The sequence below is a fragment of the Tamandua tetradactyla genome, chromosome 5 (genome assembly GCF_023851605.1).
Source record: "Tamandua tetradactyla isolate mTamTet1 chromosome 5, mTamTet1.pri, whole genome shotgun sequence".
Taxonomy (NCBI): domain Eukaryota; kingdom Metazoa; phylum Chordata; class Mammalia; order Pilosa; family Myrmecophagidae; genus Tamandua; species Tamandua tetradactyla.
In genome coordinates this window covers 91123522-91149742 of record NC_135331.1, presented here as the reverse complement: position 1 = coordinate 91149742, position 26221 = coordinate 91123522, and the positions used below count along the sequence as shown (strand labels likewise).

The 26221-nt window shown below is 38.7% G+C and overlaps 1 protein-coding gene and 1 pseudogene across 4 annotated transcripts in view; both read right to left on the bottom strand.

Moving 5' to 3' along the window:
• BLTP3A (bridge-like lipid transfer protein family member 3A) overlaps positions 1-26221 on the bottom strand; it is a 144539-nt gene that overhangs the window by 19645 nt on the left and 98673 nt on the right. For 2 of the 3 annotated variants that reach the window (XM_077161536.1, XM_077161537.1), the window contains exons 5-14: positions 21943-22132; positions 21506-21646; positions 20912-21082; positions 20038-20230; positions 4526-4612; positions 3863-4033; positions 3008-3147; positions 2467-2608; positions 2019-2212; positions 355-1811 (exon numbers count right to left, since the gene is read on the bottom strand). In XM_077161536.1, the coding sequence (XP_077017651.1) occupies positions 355-1811; positions 2019-2212; positions 2467-2608; positions 3008-3147; positions 3863-4033; positions 4526-4612; positions 20038-20230; positions 20912-21082; positions 21506-21646; positions 21943-22132 (2886 nt within the window). Of the gene's footprint in view, positions 1-354; positions 1812-2018; positions 2213-2466; positions 2609-3007; positions 3148-3862; positions 4034-4525; positions 4613-20037; positions 20231-20911; positions 21083-21505; positions 21647-21942; positions 22133-25370; positions 25484-26221 lie in introns of those variants that run through there. The other variant, XM_077161538.1, reaches the window with a different exon arrangement.
• On the bottom strand, positions 22988-25458 carry LOC143684527 (nuclear transcription factor Y subunit beta pseudogene; annotated as a pseudogene). Its single transcript, XR_013176061.1, has 2 exons — positions 25371-25458; positions 22988-23958 (listed from the first exon to the last, which is right to left on the bottom strand). The product of XR_013176061.1 is annotated as a nuclear transcription factor Y subunit beta pseudogene (transcript).

Genomic DNA, 26221 nt, shown 5'->3' with positions numbered 1-26221 from the left:
TCTGATTTGAGGAAGCAATAAATGTTGACTTGGAAACCTCTATGATATATGGAAGCATATGAAAGCCTATGGGATTTTGTTACTTTATTGCAATTTCCAGTTTTTCTCTTATCACATAATTAGACATAATCCTGAAATGAAGTCTTTCCAACTGGCATACCCTTTATCCTCTAAGTGGCCTGAAAATTCCTCCACTGCCCAACAGGCAACTTTGAAAACTAAAGGTTTTGTCACATTAAATGGAATATTCTATGCACTTTCCTCGACAATATGGTATTCTTGCAATCTAAACATGCTCACAACAGGGGACAGAGGAAGAGCTGGGGTAACTGAAGGTGGCAGAGAACCACTCACTTGGCTGGGGGCAGGGATAACATTTTGTGCATGGTGGAGGTCATTCGATCTCTGCCCAGGCTGAAGGCATCCTTAGTCAGGGACACAGCTTCCTTGGTGAGGTCCATGGTAGCATGTAGGGCCTCCTTGGTGGCATCCTTGGTCATGTGAATAGCACTTGACAACTCCCCCTCAATGTTTTTCAAGGGAATGAATTCGCCCTGTCCATTTACAGCAGTATCCTTGTCACCTGGGGAATTCAATTCAGCGGGTGAGCTGGATGCTTGAGCTTTGCTTTGTTTCTTGGCCTGAAGGAACTCGACTACCTCCTGGCCCTTCCCTGCCAGTTGCTGTGCAAGTGAACCTGGGTCCTGCAACTCTCCATTACTATGGAGAGGCAGCAGCCTATCCTGGGATGCATCCAGATTTTCAATGCCACTCTCTTCTAGGACCTTCTTGGGACTTGTTGGGCCCTGGTCTGAGGAGGCATCAGACTTCAGCTCATGATTCTCTGAAGGAGAGAGCTCAGAATCTATGAGGCTGGTTGTATCTGAATCTGCAGAGTCAGCCTCACCAGCCCCAGGGGCAGGATGCATGAGCAAAGCCACCTCAGCGCTGGGGAAGAGGACTCCAATGCAAGCTGTCTGGGACTGCAGGGGAGACCCCATCATGGCCTCTGTATCTTTAGTCAGCTGTTCCTGAAGACCCTGCAGCACCTCCTTCAGGCGAAGCAGAGCCAAGTACTGGTAGTGGTCAAGCCTCACTCGGACATGGGTGGGGGAGTGTACAAGCATGTGAATGTCTGCTGCATCTTCTAGCTCTATCAGTGGTCCTTTGCTGTCCACGCCACCACTGCCTTCCCTCAGAATTTCCATGACTTCTGTAAGTCCTGACAGGCTTTTCAAATCATGCTCAGTCTTTGATCTTTGTTGGGACATAGAGTCAGGGACAAGGGCCTCAGATTGGACAGGACTTTCAAAGCTGGCTGATGGTTTTAGCCTCCCCTCTGGAGATGAAAGGTACTTCTGAGCCTCGGCTTGCTGCCAGCGGAGGGGTAGGCAAGCCCAAATGGACAAGGGGAAGGGAGCCACAAAATTCAAGGTATGGCCTTTGAAGTTCTCTGTTCCTTCAAAGTCCAAAGAGATCTGGGCAAAGTAGAGAGACCAAAGATCCTGGGAAGCCTTAGGCCTCTTGGGAGGGAGTGTTCTAGGCTGAGGGAGGCGGGATTCCATCTGGAAGGCATGATGCAAAAAAAGCATGTGCAGAAGACTAAAACCACCTGGGACCTTGGGAAAGTGAACATAATTGGAATGAAAGAACTCAACAGCAGTAAAACCCCGGAAGAGGCTCTGGAGATCTGGACAGCTACAATGTGGGGCATGACGTGTATTGGTGGCAGTCACGCCTGATGTAGAAATGGCAAGAGCCTGGGGACGATGCAATCCAGCCTCCTCTCTCTTCTCCAGTGGGAAGCTCACCTTCAGAGAGAAAATAAAATACAATTCAGAATGGCCATCTGAATATCTCAACATCCTACAACAAATACACACATGAATGATTATTTGGGCTGTAAAACAGTTTTTCTTACTTCCATCAAATGAACAGAACAGAATCCTGGATCACAGCCAGAAGAGAAATACAGATGGGGGTACTGATAGGGAAGAAAATTTTCACCCTCTCCCTACCTTCAACTGGAAAGCATCCAGTCGGATATCCAAGTGTTCATCTTTCTGGCTTGAATCTTCCAACTTGTAGATAGCTTTGAACTGCTCCAAGCTGTGGTATAAATCCAGGCAGAAGAGATTTCCCCAGAGTAAACTGACAGGATCCATAGTAAATGTCAGACCATTTAACTGAATGTAGAGATTGGGACAGGGAACTGAAAAGTGGGGAATAAAAGAGTCACCAGGTACAAAGCAGTAGCGAGTCTCCTACTTACTAGCTAATATTTATTTTATATCATGAGAGCAAAGGTACACATTTATACAGGGCAAAGTTTTTCCAAATGCATGCTAAATTAACTCAGATATCTAAGAATTCTAAAAACAAATGAGAATGTAAATAATAACCTCAAGGAAGATAAATGTGACAAGCCTAAGCAGACAGTAAGAAATGGCCAGGTGAGATGTTTACCTGGAAGCTCCTGATTATCCGGGAAGTAATACTCTGTAAACTCAATATGAATGGCAGAGACCTGAGTGGGAAAGTTATGGAGTTTTCGATTGCAGGAAAGGAGGGTAGATGGCTTCTTACTTGGTTGTCCAGCTGTCGAAACCTAAGCAATCACAAGTTACTATTAGCATTTATATTAGCACCCAAAACAGAACTCAATTTCCTTTGGGAAAGTATAAAGGGTTCTCTATCTTCCAAAATCTGGCAAAAGGGAGCTTAATCCTTTTCACACATAATCCAAGCATTCTCACACCTGCCTAACACTATCCATATGGTTTTTTCAATGAAAGGTTTGTAGTAGGGCATTCAGAGGAAAACAGGGGGAATTCCCAAACCAGATCCCAGTAGTTTCGCTCAGAAAGAAACAGACCAAGTTATCAATCCACCCAAAGTGAAGGGATGGCCCTTGAATTTCACAACCTTGTTCACACTGTCCCAGCCGCCTTCCAAAAGAACTGTACCAGCCTTCTCCAACCATGCCTCCCCAAGTCCTGGTCCTCACCTTGTGGATGTCCAAGTCATCTACTCGTATCACCATGCAGCTAGAGCGTAAGCGATTCCATGCTGGGGGCCAAAAGACAGCCTGTTGGCCCTGAGAGGGGCTTCTCTCAAGGGTGTTCTTTCGAGGACTAGAGAGAGCATCTAAATAAAAATAGGAAGATAGGAAAGAGAATCAGATACATTCAACTCTCATTATTAACAGAATTAGGAAAGTAAAAACCTTAAGGTCATTAATGCTACATGTAAGAAAGTGAGCCTAACACTATCTAGTTCCTGGATGGAACTCAAAAACTGTATTCTCCTTAAGACCAAGGCAATAAACCTATTGAATAAAAATGATGACACTCATGGGGGAACAATGGTCAAAATCTATCGAGTAGATGGAAATGCTAGTGGTCAATGAGAGGGAGGGGTAAGGGGCATGGTATGTATGAGTTTTTTCTTTTTTCTTTTTTTTTCTTTTTCTGGAGTGATACAAATGTTCTAAAAAATTATCATGGTGATGAATATATTACTACGTGATGATATTGTGAGCCATTGATTGCACACCATACACGGAATGTTTATATGTTAAGAATATTCATGTTTGTATGTTGTTTTGGTTTGATAATACAAAATAAATTAAGAAAAAATACAATGAAACTCAACTTCTCTTTAAAATTACTGCTATCTCTGGGGACAAACAGGACTTTGCTAAGAAAGAAGTCACTGATGTCTGTCCAAGGGATAAAACTGGAATAATTAGCTAAAAATAAGTTGGGGATAATTAATCAGTGTGTTGCTTTATCTCCACTGGTTATTCAAAGGTAAACGGAAGGAGGTAGAACAATGGAGTCCTCCAACTCCTCATAACCACCTGCTTTTCTTCGGAAGGGAGAATCTACTCCCAGATGCCAAGGTGGTTTCAGACCCGTCTCCTCATGCCACTTTTCCAGTTTACTCTGAAACTCCATCACCAGCTTCTGAGCCCACTGGCCTCGGGTCTCCATGGCCTCACAGTACTGTACCCAATGTTTGCAGCTGTCACCTATGCAACAAAGAAGCAAAAAGCTTTTAGCCCAAGATCAAGATCCAGTGTCCCATTATTTCCTTTCCATCAGTATAGTCATAGTTCAGAATCCAACCCCTCACCCATAACCCAGAATTCTCTGGGATAAAGAACAATTATCCAATAACAGCATTCTAAAGGCCAGCAGCTGACTGCACCACCTTTGACTATTAACTACAGAAGAGACTCTAAAACAAGTGGAAGTAATGGGGAGAGGGTAGAATCAAAATCAATAATGCAGGTACCACAACACCTCCCTACTTCATCTCCTCACTGATAAAGAATCATCAACAGTGGAGCTACAAGTTTCTGAAGATGTCCTCTTGAGGAGGAACGTTTACAAAAAAACCTCTCTTGAGCATGTGCTGCAATCCCTGGCACCCTCCTTCTGGGCAATGAAGGAAGAACCCAGGAACCTACCCTCAATCCTTTGGGCCATGCTAGAACTATCCCCATTCAGAATTCTCTTACCTGCCCAGTGGAAGGGGTAATAGTCAAATGCCATCTTGTGGAAGGTAAGTTGCATGGCACCACCCATGAGTCTGTTTGCAGAAATACCTACAAAAGAAACATACAGGTGTATAGCAACAGAAGTAATGAAGAATCCTAAACACCGTTTAAATACTTAAACACCTTCTTGAGGGAAAGCTCCAAAGTCCAGATGATACACAAAGCAACTGAAAGGCCATGATGTCAGGCTGAGACTCTCCTTTTTGAATTACAATAGTCAATGGGCATGCTCTAAAAGCTCAAAAAACTTACAGAATTAATTGTCTCTGGAAATGGCTGCCAGATTTTCAGAAAGGCAACAGAGACCACAAAACTCAGGATTCAGGAAATCCAATCCATAGGTCTCCCACAAACACACTCAATAACTTCAATTGGTTCCCCCAAGTCTAACAATAATAGTATTGTTGTCCCTTGGTATAACACCTGAAGAAGAATAAGCTAGATTCTCCCAAAAAAAAAAAAACAGGACCTATATTATTTCCTTTCAATCTCGGCTTCAATACTCCTGTGGTATTAGATAATCGTTATATACTGTGCATACAAAGTACCAAGGAACACTAAAATCACTTCATAGACAGGGATGTTACAAAATAAACATATAAAATATTGCAGGTATACAATGAGATGTCACCTCACACCTATAAGAACGGCTGCTATTAAACAAACAGGAGACTTCCGGGTCAAGATGGCGGCTTAACAATGTATGCATTTTAGTTTGTCCTCCAGAACAACTACTAAATAACAAGAAACAGTACAGAACAGCTCCTGGGGCCACGTCAGTGACCGGACATACAGAGTACCCCAGTCTGGACCAGCTGGACCGGCTGCTACCCCCCCGCCAAAACCATGAGTTTCCCAAGCCACGGCGGCTGCCCCTCCCCAACAGGCTCCTACCCAGAGGGGAAAGGAAAGAGACTTTACCAGCAGCAGGGGCTGAGCACAACCAAACACCAATCGTGGAATTAATTAACAAATTCTGACTACTAAAAATGGGCCCCCAGCTCAGGTGAAACTGGTCAAAGCAGAGGTCGCTCATTTTCGCCCCAGTGCCAAGGGGGCAGGGCTGATGGAAAAAGGAAAATAAAAGAAGGAAACAGAGGTTTTCACGGCTGTGTTTCTACAAAGGCTTGACTGCCTTTGGATACAGCAGCAGGACTTCTCAGGCTGCAACTGCCCCAGGCATAGGAAGAAACAAGCTCGTTTGAGGGCTTGTCTGGAGCCTGTGTCTTCCCCAAGGGAGGGGTGAAGCCCAACTCAGGTGGAATCCCTCCCTCAAGGAATTCAGAGACCAGAACTTGGTAATTTGAAACCATTAAAACCAGCCTACAACCTCTCCTCTGTCCTCACCACGCCCCCAGCAGGGAGAGTCTGCCAAAGTTAAAGGTACCACATCATCTTACGCTGGTGGGGCCTGCAGGTAGACAAGCACCACATACTGGGAAGGATAAGAAAAACAGAGCCCAGAGACTTCGCAGGAAAGTCTTTCAACCTGCTGGGTCTCACCCTCAGGGAAAACCGAAGCAGGTGACTCCTTTCTCCTGATAGGAGGCCCGTTTGGTCTGGGAAAATCTGGCTGGGGTCTATAATATCTAAGTAGACCCTCCTAAATGTGTGGGGGGAAAGGTACCGTACAAGCAGGGCAAGAAACAAGAAAACAATAACTGAAAAATTCTCCTCTGTTAAACAAAACTTAAGCTAGAGGTCCAGATAAAACTGAACTGAATGTCAAAGAACAGACAGACAACAAATTCATCCAGCAAGAAAACGCTAGGTAAAAGAAGTGGAAGCAATCTCCAGAATAAACTAATTAAGGTAATTAAATGCCTAGACGCCAATAAAAAATAACAAATCACACTAGGAAAATTGAAGATATGGCCCAGTCAAAGGAAGAAACCAACAATTCAAATGAGATACAGGAGCTGAAATAATTAACTCAGAATATATGAACAGACACGGAAAACCTCATGAAAAACCAAATCAATGAATTGAGAGAGGATATAAAGAAGGCAAGGAAGGAACAAAAAGAAGAAATCGAAAGTCTGAAAAACAAATCACAGAACTTATGGGAATGAAAGGCATGGTAGAGGAGATGAAAAAAACATTGGAAACCTACAATGGTAGATTTCGAGAGACAGAACATAGGATTAGTGAACTGGAGGACGGATCATCTGAAAAAGAAAAGAGAAGGAAAAAAATGGAAAAATATGAGCAGGGACTCAGGGAATTGAAAGACAATATGAAGTGTACGAATATACGTGTTGTAGGTGTCCCAAAAGGAGAAGAGAAGGGAAAAGGAGGAGAAAAACTAATGGAGGAAATTATCACTGAAAAATTCCCAACTTTTATGAAAGACTTAAAATTACAGATCCAAGAAGTGCAGCGTACCCCAAAGAGAATAGATCCAAATAGACATACTCCAAGACATTTACTAATCAGAACGTCAGAGGTCAAAGAGAAAGAGAGGATCTTGAAAGCAGCAAGAGAAAAAGAATCCATCATATACAAGGGAAACCCAATAAAACTATGTGTAGATCTCTCAGCAGAAACCATGGAGGTGAGAAGACAGTGGGGTGATATATTTAAATTATTAAAAGAGAAAAACTGCCAACCAAGAATTCTATATCCAGCAAAACTGTCCTTCAAAAATGAGGGAGAAATTAAAACATTTTCAGACAAAAAATCACTGAGAGAATTCGTGACCAAGAGATCAGCTCTGCAAGAAATACTAAAGGAAGCACTAGAGACAGATACGAAAAGACAGAAGAGAGAGGTGTGAAGAAGAGTGTAGAAAGGAAGACTATGAGTAAAGGTATAAAGAAGGAAAATTAGATATGACATATAAAATCCAGAAGGCAAAATAGTAGAAGAAAGTATTACCCGTGCAGTAATAACACTAAATTTTAATGGATTTAACTCCCCAATCAAAAGACATAGATTGGCAGAATGAATTAAAAAACAGGACCCACCTATATGCTGTCTCTACTCAAAGGATACGAGGGCAAGGACACAAACAAACATTTGGACATCAATGTTTATAGCAGAATTATTTACAATTACTGAGAGATGGAAATAGCCAAAATGTCCATCAACAGACGAGTGGCTAAACGAACTGTGGCATATACATACGATGGAATATTATGCAGCTGTAAGACAGAATAAAGTTATGAAGTATGTAACAACATGAATGGACCTTAAGGACATTACGCTGAGTGTGATTAGCGAGAAACAAAAGGACAAATACTGTATGGTCTCACTGATGTGAACCGACATTAGTGAATAAACGTGGAATATTTCCTTGGTAACAGAGACCATCAGCAGATAGAAATAGGGTAAGATATTGGGTAATTGGAGCTGAAGGGATACAGATTGTGCAACAGGACTGAATATAAAAACTCAGAAATGGACAGCACAATACTACCTAATTGTAATACATTTATGTTAAAACACTGAATGAAGCTGAGTGTGAGGATGATAGAGGGAAAAGCATTAGAGGCATAAATCTAATCACAAAGAAAGACAGACAATAAAAATTGAGATAGTATAATCTAGGAATGCCTAGAGTGTATAATGATAGTGACTAAATGTACAAATTTAAAAAATGTTTTTGCATGAGGAAGAACAAAGGAATATCATTACTGCAGGGTGCTGAAAATAGATGGTAATTAATATTTTAAAATTTCATCCTATGTGTGAGACTAAAGCAAAAAATGTTTATTTGGTACAAAATTTATATTTTGACTAGTGCATCTCCTAATATAACTTATGTAGACAGTTGGTTCAACACCATAAGTACATGGAACCTTGGGTAGGACATGAGAGTTTGTTGGTTTGTTCAGAGGGATGCCCTGATGAATCCCAGAGTGATTTGATCAGTGAGTGGGAAAGTATTTGCAAAGTCCCCTTTGGGGAATGGTGAGAATGGGGTAAAATTCAACCTCCCCAAGTTGAATTCTTGATATTCTCACAAGCAGTGTGGACAACCAAAGCTATAGGCTGAGCCCCCAGTCTTGGGGGTTGTTCATATGAAACTTAACCCCACAAAAGATAGGTCAAGCCTACTTAAAATTAGGCCTAAGAGTCACCCCCCAGAGAACCTCTTTTGTTGCTCAGATGTGGCCTCTCTCTCCAGCCAACACAACAAGCAAACTCACCACCTTCCCCCTATCTATGTGGGACATGACTCCAAGGGGCGTGGACCTTCCTGGCAACGTGGGACAGAAATCCCAAAATGAGCTGAGACTCAGCATCAAGGGACTGAGAAAAACTCTAGAATGAGCTGAGACCCAGCATCAAAGGACTGAGAAAACCTTCTCGACCAAAAGGGGGAAGAGTGAAATGAGACAAAGTGTCAATGGCTGAGAGATTCCAAACAGAGTCAAGAGGTTATCCTGGAGGTTATTCTTACGCATTAAGTAGATATCACCTTGTTATCCAAGATGTACTGGAGAGGCTGGAGGGAACTGCCTGAAAATGTAGAGCTGAGTTCCAGTAGCCATGTTTCTTGATGATGATTGTATAATGATATAGCTTTCACAATGTGACTGTGTGATTGTGAAAACCTTGTGTCTGATGCTCCTTTTATCTACCTTATCAACAGACGAGTAGAACATATTGAATAAAAATAAATAATAGGGGGAAAATGTCAAAATAAATTTAGTTTGAAATGCTAGTGATCAACGAAAGGGAGGGGTAAGGGGTTTGGTATGTAAAATTTTGTTTTCTTTCTATTTTTGTTTTATTTTTCTATTGTCTTTCTATTTCTTTTTGTGAATTGATGCAAATGTTCTAAGAAATGATCACAATGATGAATATGCAACTATGTGATGATATTGTGAATTACTGATTTTTTTACCTTTTTTATTAATTAAAAAAATTAACAAACAAAAGATTTAGAAATCATTCCATTCTACATATATAATCAGTAATTCTTAATATCATCACATAGTTGCATATTCATCATTTCTTAGTACATTTGCATCGATTTAGAAAAAGAAATAAAAAGACAATGGAAAAAGAAATAAAATGATAATAGAGAAAAAAAAAACTATACGTACCATACCCTTTACCCCTCGCTTTCATTTACCAGTATTTCAAACTGATGAATTACTGATTTTATATGTAGAATGGAATGGGCGTATACTAAGAATGTTTGTGTTTATTTCCTGTAATTGTTTTTTTAATTAATAAAAAATTAAAAACAAAAAACAGGAAACTATAAATGTTGGAGAGGATGTGGAGAAACTGGGACACTTTTGCACTGCTGGTGGGAATGTATGACTGCCATTACGGAAAACTTTTTGATGGTTCTTTAGGAAACTAAATATCAAGGTGCCCTATGATCTAGTAATAAAAACTTAGTATATACCCAGACGAGCTGGAAGCAATGACACAAACAGACATTTGCACACCAATGTTCATAGCAGCATTATTCACAATTGCCAAAAGATGCAAACAAACCAAATGCCCATCAACAGACAAATGGATCAACAAAATGTGGTATACACATATAATGGAATATTATGTAGCAGTAAGACAAAATGATGTTCTGAAGCACATGACAAGATGGATGAGGCTTGAGGACATAATGCTGAGTGAAGTTAGCCAGACACAGAAGGATAGATACTGTATGATTCCACTTTTATGACCAGAATAAAGGTATAATAAAAGGCTTATAATACAGAATATAGGGAACAGAGATGCACAGAAGCTGGAGATGGGTGAACCATTAGCTAATGAAGATGAACTCCAATATAAGGGAATAGATAGGAGTGAAGGTGGTTCTCTAGTGGGTCTATAAGCAATACTACCATATTGAAGATGAACAAGATTGAAAGGGGTTGTATAGACCTACGTGTTCCACCGATTAACACTAGAAATATGAATTAGTTCTTGCAAAATATGATGCTTGTACAAAGAGTGTTTAAGTACAGGGTACAAGGGGAAAACTGCTAATGCATTCTATGAGCTATGTTCAAATGGAAACCATAAGCACTACCACAGCAACAGCAGAAGTAAATAATGGGGGGAGGGACAAGAGTTAAGAGGAGGTTTAGATTTCCTATTTGGTGAGGCTGTGTTTATTGGTTTTCTATCTCTTGGGAACAATGAAATTATCTAAAATTGAGAATGTTGGTGGACTGTGGACTTTGGGCCCTCTACACGATTCCCAATGAATGCAGGTGCCTGAAGGATGCACTGACAGAGAAGCAGATTGGCAAACTATGGTGTATACTTATGAACGAAGGTTGTGCTGCCACAAAAAGGACAAAGTCATGAGTCATGCAAAGATATGAACATGTGGGACATGTGGTGAGACAAAATAAGCCAGACACAAAAAAACAACCATGGTATAGTCAACTTTAGGAAATGTTTATAAGAAAACAAGGGCCTAGATTGTAAGCTTATACAGCAGATGCATTAAGTCCGGAGTGGTGATTATTATTTCTGGATTTTAAGAGGCAGTTTTGTGTATGTAACCGGATATTTAGAGATAAGAACAAAGCTGAACAGGTTGGGGTTAAAGTAATTCAGAACACAGGGGAAAGAAGACAGTGTCTATATTTTAGAACACCACATTCTCTTTGAGATCAATGGAAGAAAAGTTCATTTGATCTGGACTGAAATTTTCTGTAGTACACAATCTAATTCAACCTATCTATACACTCATTTAAACAACTGAAACATAGGGAGCACAGAATAAGAAAGAGGTCCTTTAATCCTGTATAGATTATTGTAATGCCTGGAAACATCCTAGAGTATATTAAGCAGATAATCAAAAAGTATTGGCAAAGTCCCTTGAGGGAGGGGAGAAAGAATATGGAACTATTAAACCTTATCCTTAGGGAATCCCCTGATACTGTGTCAAACTTTAGGGACATCCAAATCAATAGGCCATGCCCTCGATCATGAGGCTTACCCTTGTGAAGCTTATGTAGGCAGCAGAGAAGCTTAGATTACCTATAGGCATGTCTAAGAGTTACTTCTGGAGGACTTCTTTTGTTGCTCATATGTGTTCTCAGTCTCTCTAAGCCCAACTCTGCAAGTGAAATCATTGCCCTCCCCCTTACATGGGACATAACATCCAGGGATGAAAGTCTCCCTAGCGATGTGGGACATGACTCCCAGGGATGAATCCAGACCTGGCACTGTGGGATCAACAATTCCATCATGACCAAAAGGGGTAAAGAAGTGTAACTAGTAAATTATCAATGGCAGAGAGTTCAAATAGAATTGAGAGGCTACTCTGGAGTTGCTCTTACACAAGCTTCAGTTAGACCTTGCTACTGACCTGCCAACCCCCATCCAGGACCATTCCAGCCAATCCTAAAGAACACCTAGGGTAATATATAAGATTCCACAAGGGTTTCATGCACTAGAGTAACTTTCCAGAAACCTACAACCTCCAGATTTTTCCCTGGTCCAGATAAGTTCTGGAACCTAGCCCAGCCTCTCCAGAACATCAGATAGTTCCATCTCCCTACTCCATATCAGTGATAGACCCTTCCAATATCAAAAGTTTATATTGCCATAGCTCAAACACCCCTACAGAGAGGTATGGAAAGATCAAAGGCAATGGTGGAGTTATACATAGAAGACAGGATTTAACAAATGAATATGAATACTGAATCATAAATTGATATCTCTATTAGTCTCCAGTATTTTAGAGCAGCTAGAAGTAAAAACCTAAAATTGTGAAATTACAACCCATGTCAAACTCTGAAATATGTTCTACAACTAATTGTGGTGCTGTGTTTTGAAATGAATAGCTTTTTTGTATATAAGTTATTTTTCACAGAAAAAGAAGGGAAAAAGTTGATTGTGATGATAAGAAAATATTTAAGCCTTCTATTCTCCTATATTCTGTAGCAGCTAGAAGGAAAAATATGAGAGGATCATATGGAAGCCCATGAAAAACTCTTGGATCTGTCCTGTAACCACTGGTTGAAGAGTGCTTTGAAAACTATTGCTTTTTTTATTTCTTTGCTTTGTATATACGTTATACTATACAATAGAAAAAGTTAAAAAATATATTGCAGGTAATTTGGAAGTTTTGGCAATCAGTCAAATATTGCACTATGTTTACCTTGAATTTATATTTAATTCTTAAAAAACTCTCTCTCCAACTAGACTGTAAGAACTGTTGGAGTAGGGACTATTCTACATTTGTATTCCATCTGGCCCACATGGCTCTGTGCTTCCACCCTGTCCCCTACCACAGTATCTAGCACAGAGCTTTATATATAGTAGATGCACAAAAAAAAAAAAGAGAGAGAAAAAATACCAAAGAAATGTGTGAAGGGCAGTATCATGGAATCCTCTAGCTGTAAGCTGGTATACTTCAACCAGAAAGGTCAGTTCTATCCCTTCTAGATTTCATTATCCCAAATTCTGGACTATTCACTCTCCTGTCAAGAAATACACTATAACAGTATTTCTGTTTCTTGTGCTTTTTTTTCATAATCACTCTCTACCCCCCAACTAAGTAGCCTGTTTAGCTCTTCTTTGCCTTAATTGCATACCCCCAATGAAATTTTAAAACCACAAATAAAAATGGATACCTACTTTTGTGCTTTTATCTGTACCTTATACATAAAGAGTAAGTATAAGTAGATTTTAGACTTACTCTTTTTATTCAATGAAATATTAACAATAAGTAAAAATTTAAGTTAAAATTGGAACAGAATTTCTATTCATTCACAGAACAGTTTTGGTAATGGCTGATGGTGATTAGCACCACTGAATTACACATTCAGTGGTTTAAAGTTGAAATTTTAGGTTGTATATATGGTTATTAGAATAAAAATTTAAAAACAAACACAGAAAAGAAAAACAAAAGAAACACAGGACTATACATTGACCGCTAATGTAAATTATGGACTAGAGCTAATGGTACAATTATAGTAACATTCTTTCATCAGTTATAACAAAGATACTACCCTAAAGCAAAGTATTAATAATAGGGGGAACTACATAAGTGAGGGAGGTACACAGACCTCTGTATATGCTGCAAGTTTTTCTGTAAACCTACAACTTCTCTAATTAAAAAATTATGAAAAAAGTTGTTAAAAAATGTAAAAGCTAGTAATATTTAAGATTATAATTATATTTGCTACCAACTTTTGATGCAATTTACTTATTTATGTAAATTGCAATGATCAAATTACCCACGCAAATTAGCAGTTTATATATAAATAGCATGTAATAAAAACATTAATTTTTTTTAACTTTTTTATTCTATGGTATAACATATACAAAGCAAAGAAATAAAAAAGCAAGTTTTCAAAGCACTCTTCAACAAATAGTTACAGGACAGGTTCCAAAGTTTGTCGTGGGCTACCATATGATCCTCTCAGATTTTTCCTTCTAGCTGCTCCAAAATATAGGAGGCTAGAATGCATACATATTTTTTTATCACCACAATCGACTTTTTTCTTTCTTTTTTGTGAAAAATAACATATACAAAAAAGCAATAAATTTCAAAGCACTAGTACCACAATTAGTTGTAGAACATATTTCAGAGTTTGACATGGGTTACAGTTCCACAATTATAGATTTTTACTTCTAGCTGCTCTAAGATTGGAGACTAAGATAAAATTTAATGATTCAATAATCATAGTTATTTGTTAGATCCTATCTTCTCTGTATAAGTCCACCATCACCTTTGATCTTTCTCTCCCTCTCTTTAGGGGTATTTGGGCTACAGCCATTCTAACTTCATGTTGGAAGGGTCTGCACTAATATGGGATAGGAGATGGAACTATCTGATGTTCTGGAGAGGCTGGGCCTTCTAGGTTTCAGGACTTATCTGGACTGGGGACCTATCTGGAGGTTGTAGGTTTCTGGAAAGTTACTTTAGTGCATGGAAACCTTGTGGAATCTTATATTTCGCCCTAGGTGTTCTTTAGGATTGGCTGGAATGGTCCTGGTTGGGTTTGGCAGGTTATGATAGGTAGCAATGTCTAACTGAAGCTTGCATAAAAGCAACCTCCAGAGTAGCCTCTCAACTCTATTTGAATTCTCTCTGGCACTGATACTTTACTAGTTACACTTCTTTCTACCTCTTTGGTCAGGATGGAATTGTTGATCCCATTGTGCCAGGTCTGGATTCATCCCTGGGAGTCATCTCCCACGTCACCAGGGAGACTTCCACCCCTGGATGTGATGTTCCACGTAGAGGGGAGGGCAATGATTTCACTTGCTGAGTTGGGCTTAGAGAGAGTGAGGCCACATCTGAGCAACAGAAGAGGTCCTCCAGAGGTAACTCTTAGGCATACCTACAGGTAGGTTAAGTTTCTCCACTACCAACATAAACTTCACAAGAGTAAACCTCAAGACTCATTCAGATATTGTGAATATTTTTTCTTTTCAGCACTCGACTAGATGAATGATGGGTTAAATAACCTTTATAGAATTAAATAAAATAAACTGTTTTTACTTAATTCTCAAATCCCAAATCACAAAAGTCTAAGGCTCAAGCATAAGTATCATCAACGCAGCCACAGGCATGCAGTAGGCACCTCTCACAGTGTAACTTGGAGATTAAGCAAGCGATCGAAAGACCTCCAATCACAGCTATCTATTCACCATAGTTTAGCAGCACTGATCTTATGTAACTTTTGTGTATCTTCCATGAACTTACTGTCAATGCTGTTCATGTGATACCAAAGAAAATCCATCAATAAATGATTAAATACTAAGAAATAAGATTTTGTCAGTTAGGGTTAAGCTTTGGAGGGACAAAAACCACTGTTAAATCTAAGTGGTTTTTTGGTCTCTGAGAACCAGTTTTCACTGACAGAATAGGCAAATTCTGAGACACAGAGTAGATTAGTGTTACAGCTGGGGAGAGGGGAAAATGGGGAGTGATAGCTAATGGGTATGGAGTTTCTTTTGGGGGGGGTCAAAAATGTTCTAAAATTAGACTGTGGTGAAAGTTACACAATCCCATGAATATACTAAAAAACTTAATTGTTTAATTGTTTACTTAAATGAAAGAAGTATATAGCATGTGAATTATATCTCAATAAAACTGGTTTTTAGGGATTAAGAAAACCTTCTCAACCGAAAGGGGGAAGAGAGAAATGAGACAAAATAAAGTATCAATGGCTGGAGAGATTCCAAACAGAGTCGAGAGGTTATCCTGGAGGTTATTCTTATGCATTAAATAGATATCACCTTTTTAGTTAAGGCATAACAGAGAGGCTGGAGGGAAGTACCAGAAAATATAGAGCTGTGTTCCAGTAGCCATGTTTCTTGAAGATGATTGCAGCTTTTGCCATGTGACTATGTGATTGTGAAAACCTTGTGTCTGATGCTTCTTTTTTTCTACCTTATGGACCAATGAGTAAAACATATGGATTAAAAATAAATAAATAACAGGGGAACAAATGTTAAAATAAATTTAGTAGACTGAAATGCTAGTGATCAATGAAAGGGAGGGGTAAGGTATATGGTATGTATGAATTTTTTTCTGTTTTCTGTTTGTTTCTTTTTCTGAATTGATACAAATATTCTAAGAAATGACCATGATGATGAATATACAACTATGTGATGAAAAAAAGAATGTTCATATTGTATGTTGATTGGTTTTATTAATTAAAATAAAAATAAAATAAAAACTGGTTTTTTGTTTTTTTTAAAGAACCAATTTTTAGTTTGTAGATGCCTGACCTAAGCTAGGTTTCCTAAGAGGGAGAGGGTGTCACAGTAGTGCTCCCCCTACTAGAATTCATTGGAGCTAAAAGAACACCACCACAAGGATATATTACAATAGATTCCAGAATCAAATAAAATAAATTAGCAATTGCTAACATACAACTGTAAACTCCTAATTATATACTAGAAATAAATAGTAAATACAGCATATAAATGTAAGTAATTAAAATTATCCAGTGAATGGATGGGATGAAGATAGTCTAGCCTTAATAAAGAGAAGTAAGGAAAGTTTTTGCTCACAGGCCTTCTCCTGAGGGAAAACAGTTAAGAGGTAGGTGAGACTTTTTTTCTTCCTATCAGTCACCAACCTCATCTCTGAGCCCGAAGTGAGACCTGCTCCTGTATGATTTTAAGACACAGTACTGCTCCATCTCAAGCCACACTGATTGCAACAATCATTTCAAATCATTTTACTTCTAATACCTAGAGATAAACGAGTGTGTTAGTTATGGACCCCAACATCCAGGCTCTAGTAGCCCTTAATGAAAAAAGTGGGTAGGTATAGCTTTCAAGGAATCTCTACAGAAGCACTGTCCAAAAGAATCTTCTGTGATGATGCACATGCTCTATATTCTATAGATTATATTGAGCATCTGACATGTGCATGGTGCAAATGAGGAACTAAATTTTAAATTTTATTGAATTGTAATTAATTTTTATTTTAATTACCACAGGTGGCTATTGGCTACCATACTGTGCAGAAAATTCCAGAGCAGTGATGTCCAAAAGAAGTATAACATAAGTCAAAAAAGTAATGCAAAATTTTCCAGCAGCCACATGAAAAAAATTTAAAAAGCGAGATTAATTAAAATATATGTAGGGTGGGCCATGGGGGCTCAGCAGGCATATTTCTCACCTGCCATGTTGGAGACTGAAGTTTGATTCCCGGTGCCTGCCCAAGCAAAAAAACACAAAAACGAAAAAACTTGTAAAATATTTATTATTTAAACCAATATGTCAAAAATATTATATCAACATGTAATCAATATGAAAATGATTGAAGAATCTTATACTTCATTTTTCATATTTCAGCTTCAAAATCAGTGTGTATTTTACACTTGTAGCAAATCTCAACTTGAATTAGCCACATTTCAAGTGCCAAATATTGTGGCTAGTGGCCATATTGGTTAGTACAACTAAAGAGACTCTTAGAGCCCTTTCTATACTACGCAGTTCTCCCTTCTCCTTCTCCTCAAATCTAAGAAGAAACAAAGTCACAGAACTCTGTTCTTTGGGCCTAGATAGAGTCATATCCTACATCTAGATAAGGTAGACTTGGAGTTATTCCTATCCAAATATATCTCTTCCAAAATGTCCTTAAATCCCACCAAGCAGATTAATTTGCTTTAATAATAAATGGAGCAGGAAAGGGGTTATTCATGTCATTCACATCTTAGTGTAGATTATAGGACCCTGACTCATGATAAGTGCAGTGCTGTACACCCCTCATCAAGCAATAGAGTGAAACACTCAACAGTGTACTCTCAATATATTAAGACTTCAAAAGGAATTAAAAAACAAACAAAATATTTACAGTAACACTTGAAAGAAACAACCAAAGTAATAATTGTTTTAGCAAAGAATTTCCAAAATGAGTGGCACACCAGTGGTCAAATAATCTCCGGTGGTGGCAAAAGCAATATTTATGTTGTCCCTGCTCTTTCTACCTTTCTTGGAATGGTAGGAGTGAAGGGAGGTTGCAGTCACTTCAAAACCAAGGAATAACCAAGCAAGAGAGGAAGTGCTGCTTTGTGCTCCAGCAGGAAAAGAAAAGAATAGATAGGCCCCCAAGGAAACTGAATCTAGGTCTTATTAAAAGGAAAACCAACCTTCAGAGCAGGTAGGCAGCAAGGAAAAATATCTATTATTTGGAAACAACTAAGACTCAAACAGCTGAAACCGAGAGCTGGTGATCAAGGGGAATATAGAGGAAATACTGAAGGAACAAACAGAAAATAATAATAATATTGATATTTGCCTACTATTAAGGTCCTCCAAATTCAGTATATTATGTCACTGGAGCCTAATAATAACTTATGAAGTAAATAAGTAAGATATGACTAACTTAATTTCACAGAAGAGAACTCAAACAGGTTTAGTGAGAGGAGCTAAGTGATTTCCCAAAGGCTCATAAAGAAAAGAAATAAATCAGTTAGCTTTTACATTCTAAATAAATTTATATGGGTTTGTTATAGCAATGTTCTAATGAATGTAAGAACATGATAAAAAAGATAGTACAAGGTGCTCTGGAGGGCTGTGTGGTGGTTCCTCAGGAAGCTAAGTACCAAACTGCCATATGATCCAGCAATCTCATTACTAGGTATGTACTTCAGTTCAGTAAGAACTGAAAGCAAAGACCTAAACAGACACTCGAACACCAATGTTTATGGCAGCATTATTCACGAATGCCAATGAGTAGAGGCAGCCCAAGTGTCCATCAACTGATGAGCAGAAGGGTGAACTGTACTATAAACATACGATGGAATACTATGCAGCTGCAGGAAGGAATAAAGTCATGATGCATACAACAATGTGAATGAACCTTGAGGACATTATATTGAGTGAGATAAGCCAAGAAAAATATTGTATGGTCTTACTAATATGAACTAACTATAATTAGCAAACTCTTAGAGTTAAATTCAAGACCACAGATATCAGGAGATAGAAAGAGGGCAAAGATTGGGTATTCAATGTTTAAGGAGGACAGAATGTTTAATAATGTTTACATCTATTCTATCAGAAATGGATAGCACAATACTGTCTGATGGCAGCAGTATAGTGAGCAAAGCTAAGTGAGCATGGTTGAAAAAGGAAGGTAACGGGGCATGTATGTCACCAGAAGGAAACCCAGAGAATAAAAACTGGAACTGTATACCTTAGCAAAACGTAGAGTAGATGACGACAGTGTCTAGTTGTACAAATATAAGAAAATTTTTACATGAACTAGAACAAAATGTATGTCACTATCATAAAGTGTTAAAAATGGGATGGCATGTGGAAAAAATACAATTACTGCAAACTAAGGTCTACAGTTAACAGTAATATTGTAATATTCGTTCATTAATTGTTACGAAGATACTACACCAAAGCTAAATGTCAATAATAGGAGAATATAAGGGAGGGGTATGGGATTTTTTTTCTTCTTCTTTCTTTTCGAGGGAAGAAATGAGAATGTCCTCATATAGACTGTGATGGTAAGTGCATAACTATGTGATTATACCAGGAGCCACTGATTGCACAATTAGGATGGATTAAATGATGTTTGAATAAAACTGTTTTAAAAAAAAAAGATAGCACAACCTCCCTGCTTAGGAGGAGTACATTTGCACACACTATTTTTTTTAACTGACACAAAAATCCCAAACCCCTGATGTCTCCCCGAGTTGTATTTACTTTCCTAAAAGCTTAACAACCTTGGGAAAGTATCAATATTGCGCAAGGTTCTTTAGGGAAAAAGAAGAGGTACACACTGCATGGGATGTACCCTGAAGATTCTGATCTTGTGAGGTTTGGGTGAGTCTTTCACTTGTATTTAATTAAATATTACAGGTGGTTCTACCGTATCCTAAAGGCTGCAGAGCACTATCTTATACTAACAGTGAGAGAGCTACTCTAGCAGAACTGAGGTCCAAGGAATGTTTGTGATTAAGCAAAGACAAAGTATTCCACAGAGACCCTGGAAAAGAGGTTTCATCTCCAAGCTTTGCCTAGAGTTGAGTGATGTGGCCCACCCAGCCCAGCTCAGGCCTCACGAGTACCTGGTTCTCGGGACTGGCTATCATCACAAATGTGCAGGTCCAGGCGAGAGATGAGCAGATGGTAGGAGGATTCTTTCACATCAAATGTCTCAAAGTATTGGCTGAGGCGACTGCTACTACTGATGCTATTGCTCTGACTGCCACCAAATGCCTGAGCCCAAGACTGCTGGGCACTGGGAGCAGGTGGAGTGATCTGCAGGTGACAGAGAAAAAAACAAGAGGTCCAGACACTGAGAGGCTCCTTCATAGGCTTTCTTTAAGTTTTAGTCCAGGCTGAAGTAAACAGTAGTTTAGCAAGATGCTCTTTCCTCCCATAACTGTTCGTCTGGTAGCTCACTTGGGTCTGCCCCATCCTAATAACCCAAACTACTAAAAGTCTAATTATAATTAGTCTAAAAACAGAGTATTGATGTGAGGTTTAAATTGTCCTCCAAGCTCTCACCTACCAGGACTCAGCTGACGAAGCCTGAAACAGCTTCTTTGGGAAGTCTTCAGGAGATACCAGGAATGAGGCTTTTCCTTTGTGCTCTTATGGCAGAGTATGTGTGTATCTCCGTTACAGCACTTATCCCATCATATTACCAAAACTTGTTCATAGTCCATTTTTCAAGTCAGTGAACATCCCCAAGAAAGGAACAAGAGGCATATTACACTTTTTCTCTTCAGTGGCTAACAATGTATAGACCTAACACACTGGAGGCACCCGATGAACAGAATAAACGAATAAACCAGAAGTGCAGGCAAAGCATGTGCATATCCCCAAGTAAATGACAATATAAGCCAAATGAACTCTAGAATCCACCTATAATGATACCAATTAGGTCTGGCCTACCATTTCTGCAGTCCCACCAAAGGTGTCTGTTTTGCCTCTAACCTGTACAGGTTCAGGGGCCAGGCTCTTTCTCTGCTGGGCTGACTTCTCCATGGCCTCACTCAGTGACTCTGCATACTTCATCATAGCCTTGAGCTGCGAGTCAGTTAGCACCCAGAGTAGGTCATCCAAAAGGAACATCAGCTTGGAGGCGATCACATTGCAATCCTTGGTCTGAAGGGGCCACAAAGAACACGGGGTTCATCACCTTATACCATTTCAACCTTTCAAAATCACTATCACTCAATCAATTCCAGAACTAGCTTTTCAATACTCTCCAGCATGTGAAAGAAAGGCATGAAACACTTTGGAGAACAAATTTCTTTAAAAACTACTAAAGTTTTCTGCGATTAGCAAGCAGCAGCAATAGTCAGTGTCCCTGTATATGGGAAATATTGTGGTTTCCAAAATTTCCAAAAGGAGGTGGAAATGTTCTCCCTCTGCTAAATACTGGGCAACACTGAATTACAGGCCCTTCTTTTTCAACTGTGATGCCAGGGGTTAATAACCCTAAAAAAGAAGAGGACATACCAACTCCCAGCCTGACTAAGGTAGTACAAAAATGGAAGTTGTCACGAGGATGGAGAACACACTCACTCTTCTCTTGAGGGCTATTTGGATCCTGCCTTGATTGGTAATGAGCCTCAGTGGAGTGGTGACTGAGTCCTGATCACCATTTTCTGTGGCATCTGCCTCAATTCGAAGAGTTTGCCAAGTTATTTCCTTAAATGTCAAAACCTGGAAGGAGAGAAAAATGAATTCCTTAATGCTGTGGATGAAATTAAGCAAGAGGCAGGGCATCCAAGGCAAAAGACTTCCACCATTCTCAGTTAGGATCCTAACAACAGAAAGCAGTGAATCAGAGATCCATAACTGAGGAATGGGTATAGTGGTAACACTGGACAGAAGGGATTCTGGGGTTTCTAGGAATGAGGGAGCATCGAAGAAATCTCCAAAGCAGGAATAATATCCTCCAAGAATGATTACTACTTTGAATCCCGCCAACTCTCCCCTCACAACACCAGGGCTGTCACCTCTCCTCGGTGGGGGTCAGTGATGCGGGTAAGGCGGAGGTCACTCTGCTGCCAGCTGGGATTGACACTATATCCCTGGAGCTGCCACAATTCAAAAGAGGCATGGAAGGCCTTGGAGTGAATCTTGATGGTGATGGAATTAACGACGATGAACATTCCCTCCACCACTTTCTCGGCAAAGCCGTATTCACTACAACAAATGAGGTAGACCAATGATCAGAATCATGTAAGCTTTATGCATAGTCTTTATACTGGAAAATAGACTAAGCCTGTCTTTAGTGCTGGAATTGTGGGTAATTTGTTTCCTTTCTTTCTCTCCTGTTTCTACTCTTGCGTATTTTCTTAATTTCTAAATGTTTTATAATATGTATAAAAAGCAATGATGTATAATAGTAATGATGCACTACTTTTTTTGAGGTTTTTTTTTTTTTTTAAAGAATGAAATAAAAGAGAAAGAACTAATCTGGAAACAATTTCCCTCATGTTAGGAAGAATAAATGGAAAAATCTTTTTATAGCCCCCAAACTGCTGGAATAAAAATTTGTACATTGCCTGTGAAGTGACATCTAACTACAGAAAAGACAGTGTCAAAAACACTGTCACTCACAAGTAAAACATATGGAATAAAAATAAATAGCGGAAACAAATGTTAAAATAAATTTAGTAGATTGAAAAAACTGATCAATGAAAGGGAGGGGTAAGGGGTATGGTATGTATGAATTTTTTTCTGTTGTCTTTTTATTTCTTTTTCTGAATTGATGCAAATGTTCTAAGAAATGATCATGATGATGAATATGCAATTATGTGATGATATTGTGAATTATTGATTATATATGTAGAATGGAATGATTCTACATATAGAATCATTGTTAAGAATGTTTGTGTTTGTTATTTTTTTAATTTAAAAATTAATTTAAAAAACAAAAAAACACTGTCACTCAGAACTTTGTCTCGTATAAGCAAGTTAGCAGAATCAAATCGTGATATATATATATATATATATGTATATATTTCTGACAAAACAAAAATATTGTAATACCTTTAAAATCCAAATTTTTCTTTAAAATCATTCATGACAAAGATTCTCAAGTCAAAATTAACACCTCAATTAGTCAAGCATCAGGAAGCTACATTACAGTTATTTAATATACAAAGAGACATTTTTCCAACCAGTCATTTTCTCGTAAAATCTCTGCTTAAGAATCGTATAACTTCTTCTGCTTTTCTACACTCCCTATTCCATCATTTCTTCAGAACATGAAAACCGAATTCGTTGAACACCAGAAATCTGTTGACACGATGTTGTATAAACCGTAACATTTTCTTGTTGACCATCTGCAGTCATTAAGCCAGCTGGTAATTGGTTAGTAAATTCTGAATTTCTGAAGGTATAATTTCTGAGGCTCTAATTAACTATTAAAGCCTAAGGTGGATATGGCAAAAAGAATATCCTCTCCATTGATTGTTTTCCAATTCTCTTGATGGCATCTTTCACTTGCTTCAGATGTTATAAAGCTTGCTTCAGATTATAAAGTCATTTGTGTCCTCATGATCATTCGTGCTGTCCTCAGTATCATCATGAAGCTGAATAACATAATGACTTCCTCCAACACAATCTGCAGAAATTTCTAGTTGAGGGGCATCTGTTGTAGAACTGTCAACATCCATTGTCATGAAACACTGTAGGCACATGCTGTGAATAGTCCTTAGGAGCAATTCTCTAAGAAGATGTCTGGTGTCTGCTCAATTGCAACCTCCAATGCACCCCTAGTTGGCTTCCATCTCCAATCAGCTGTTTGGTTAGATAGAAAATGGGTCCAAATGGTGATATTTTACAGATCTCTATTGCCAACTCATGCCATGGACTGTCAGTGCCAACCTGATTACTGGAAATAGAGTCATTAGTGGCTTTGAGTCTGATCAGAGTAGAAAGCCAAGTGCAAAATCCCATTTTTAAGATTCTGTTTTTCAAGAACCACCCCATTCTTGGTGCCAAGCTGTATTAGTCAGGGTTCTCTAGGGAAACAAAACCAACAGGAGATATGTGTAAATATGAGATTTTATAAAGGTGTTTTATGCTACTGTGGGGATGCACAAGTCCAAATTCCGTAGAGCAGGCTGCAAGCTGAGAGCTCTAATGAAGGTCTTAATGAATCCCCTAGGAGAGGCTGGCTGCCTGAAGTGGAGAAAGAGATTCTCTCTTCTGACTTCTTCTTTAAAGCCTTTAGCTAATTGGAATAAACACACTAACTGCGGAAGACACTCCCCTTGGCCAGCTGCAGGTGTAATCAGCCATGGATGAAATCAACGTGCTGAAGATTTAATAAACCAGCCACAAAATATCCTTGCAGTAATGGTTAGGTCAGTCCTTGTTTGACCAGACACCTGAGCACCATCACTTGGCCAAGTTGACACATGAACCCAACCGTAACAGTAGCGAAAAGAGGAAAATACAACCAGATGACCAAGAGGTGAAATACTGTGAAATCTAAACAAGAACAATCCCACCTCTACCCTATGAAATACCTCCCAAAGAGCATAGCTGTAATCCCACAATGAGAAGGCAGAAGAGGCAAAGGGAGAGAAGCAAAAGTACATCCTAAAATCCTAGCTGTGGAAAACAGATATTCTTAAGCATGTAGGTGAAATCATGCCTCATTATAAGATAAAGTGATAAACTGGACTACATTAAAATTAACAATTTCTGTTCAACAACAACAAAACACCACTCAGAGTGAAAGGGAACCCACAGAGTAGAAGATATTTGCAATACACACATCTAACAAAGGACTTGTTTCCATGATATATAAAGTTCTAAAAATCAAAAAGAAAAAAGGCAGACAACCCATTAGATAAATAGGAAAAAGACTGGATATGTTTGGATATGAAGAGTATGTCCACAATTTCAATAAATTAATAATAAGGGAAATGAAATTTAAATTAAATGATACAGTCACATACCTACCAGAATGGCTGAAAGAAAATGATAGACAACACCAAGTGTTAGTAAGAAGAGGAAGCAACAGGAAGTCTCATGCTCTGCTAGTTGAGAAAAGTAGTACAATCACTTTGGAAAACTGTGTAGAAATATTTTCTAAAGAAAGATGATTACAAAGCCTATGAATGACATAACAACTCTAAAACAGAAACGTATATATATACTTTTTATATATTCACCAAGAGACAGGTACAGTAAACTTCACAGAAGCACTAGTTTCTTTCTTACATATTTTTAACTTGTATACAGAAAAATTCATTCTTTCTATTATATAATTGTATGGGTTTTTATTTATTTTTTTATTGCCAACTGCCAGAATGCAATATATCAGAATTGGAACAGCTTTTACAAAAGGGGAATTCAATAAATTGAAAGTTTACAGATCTAAGGCAATGAAAATACCCAAATTAAGGCACCAATTAGAGGTTACCTTATTCAAAGAAGGACCATGGATTAGAAGCATCTTTATCAGTTGGGTAGGCATGATGGTCCCTTGCTCCTGGGTTCCGTTGCTTTCAGCCTCTGGCCCTGTGGGGGTTCCTCACTTGACTTCTCCAGAGCCGGCTTTCATCTCTTGGCTTCCCTTGGCTCTCTCCAGGTCCTGGCTTGCTTAACATCTCATGGCGACATATGCTGTGCTCCAAGCATCTCCAAACATTCATGTCTCTGTTCTCCATGTGTCCGCATCTGTGTCAACTCTGCTGTGAAGTTTCTGTCAGTTCTGAGGCTTCTGCCATTTCTCTAGGCTCTGTCGTTTCTGAGGTTTATCCAAAATGTTTCTCTTATAAAGGATTCCAGTAAATTAATCAAGGGATCACCTGGAATGGGTAGGGATCACATCTCCATTTAATCAAACATTAATACCCACAATTGGGTGTGTTACATCTCCATGGAGATAATCTAACCAAAAGATTCCAACCTGCATTACTGAAACAGGATTAAAATAAATGGCTGCCTCCTCAAGATTGATTCGGGATTAAAACAAGCCTTTTCTGGGATACATAATATTTTCAAATGAGCACAGCATCAATTGTATAATTCTTTTTTGACAAATTGCATAATTCTTAAATTGTATACTTCTGTTTTGACAAATGTGTCCATATCTACGGACCTCCAAAATTATGGTACACAAGTTCCATATAGCAATACTATACTTAACACCTAGAAACTAGGGAAAACAAACACATGTCCACTCACAATAGAATGGATAAGTTGTGGCATATTCATCCAATGGAATACTAAACAGTAATAAGAATAAATGCCACAACTATATGTAACAAC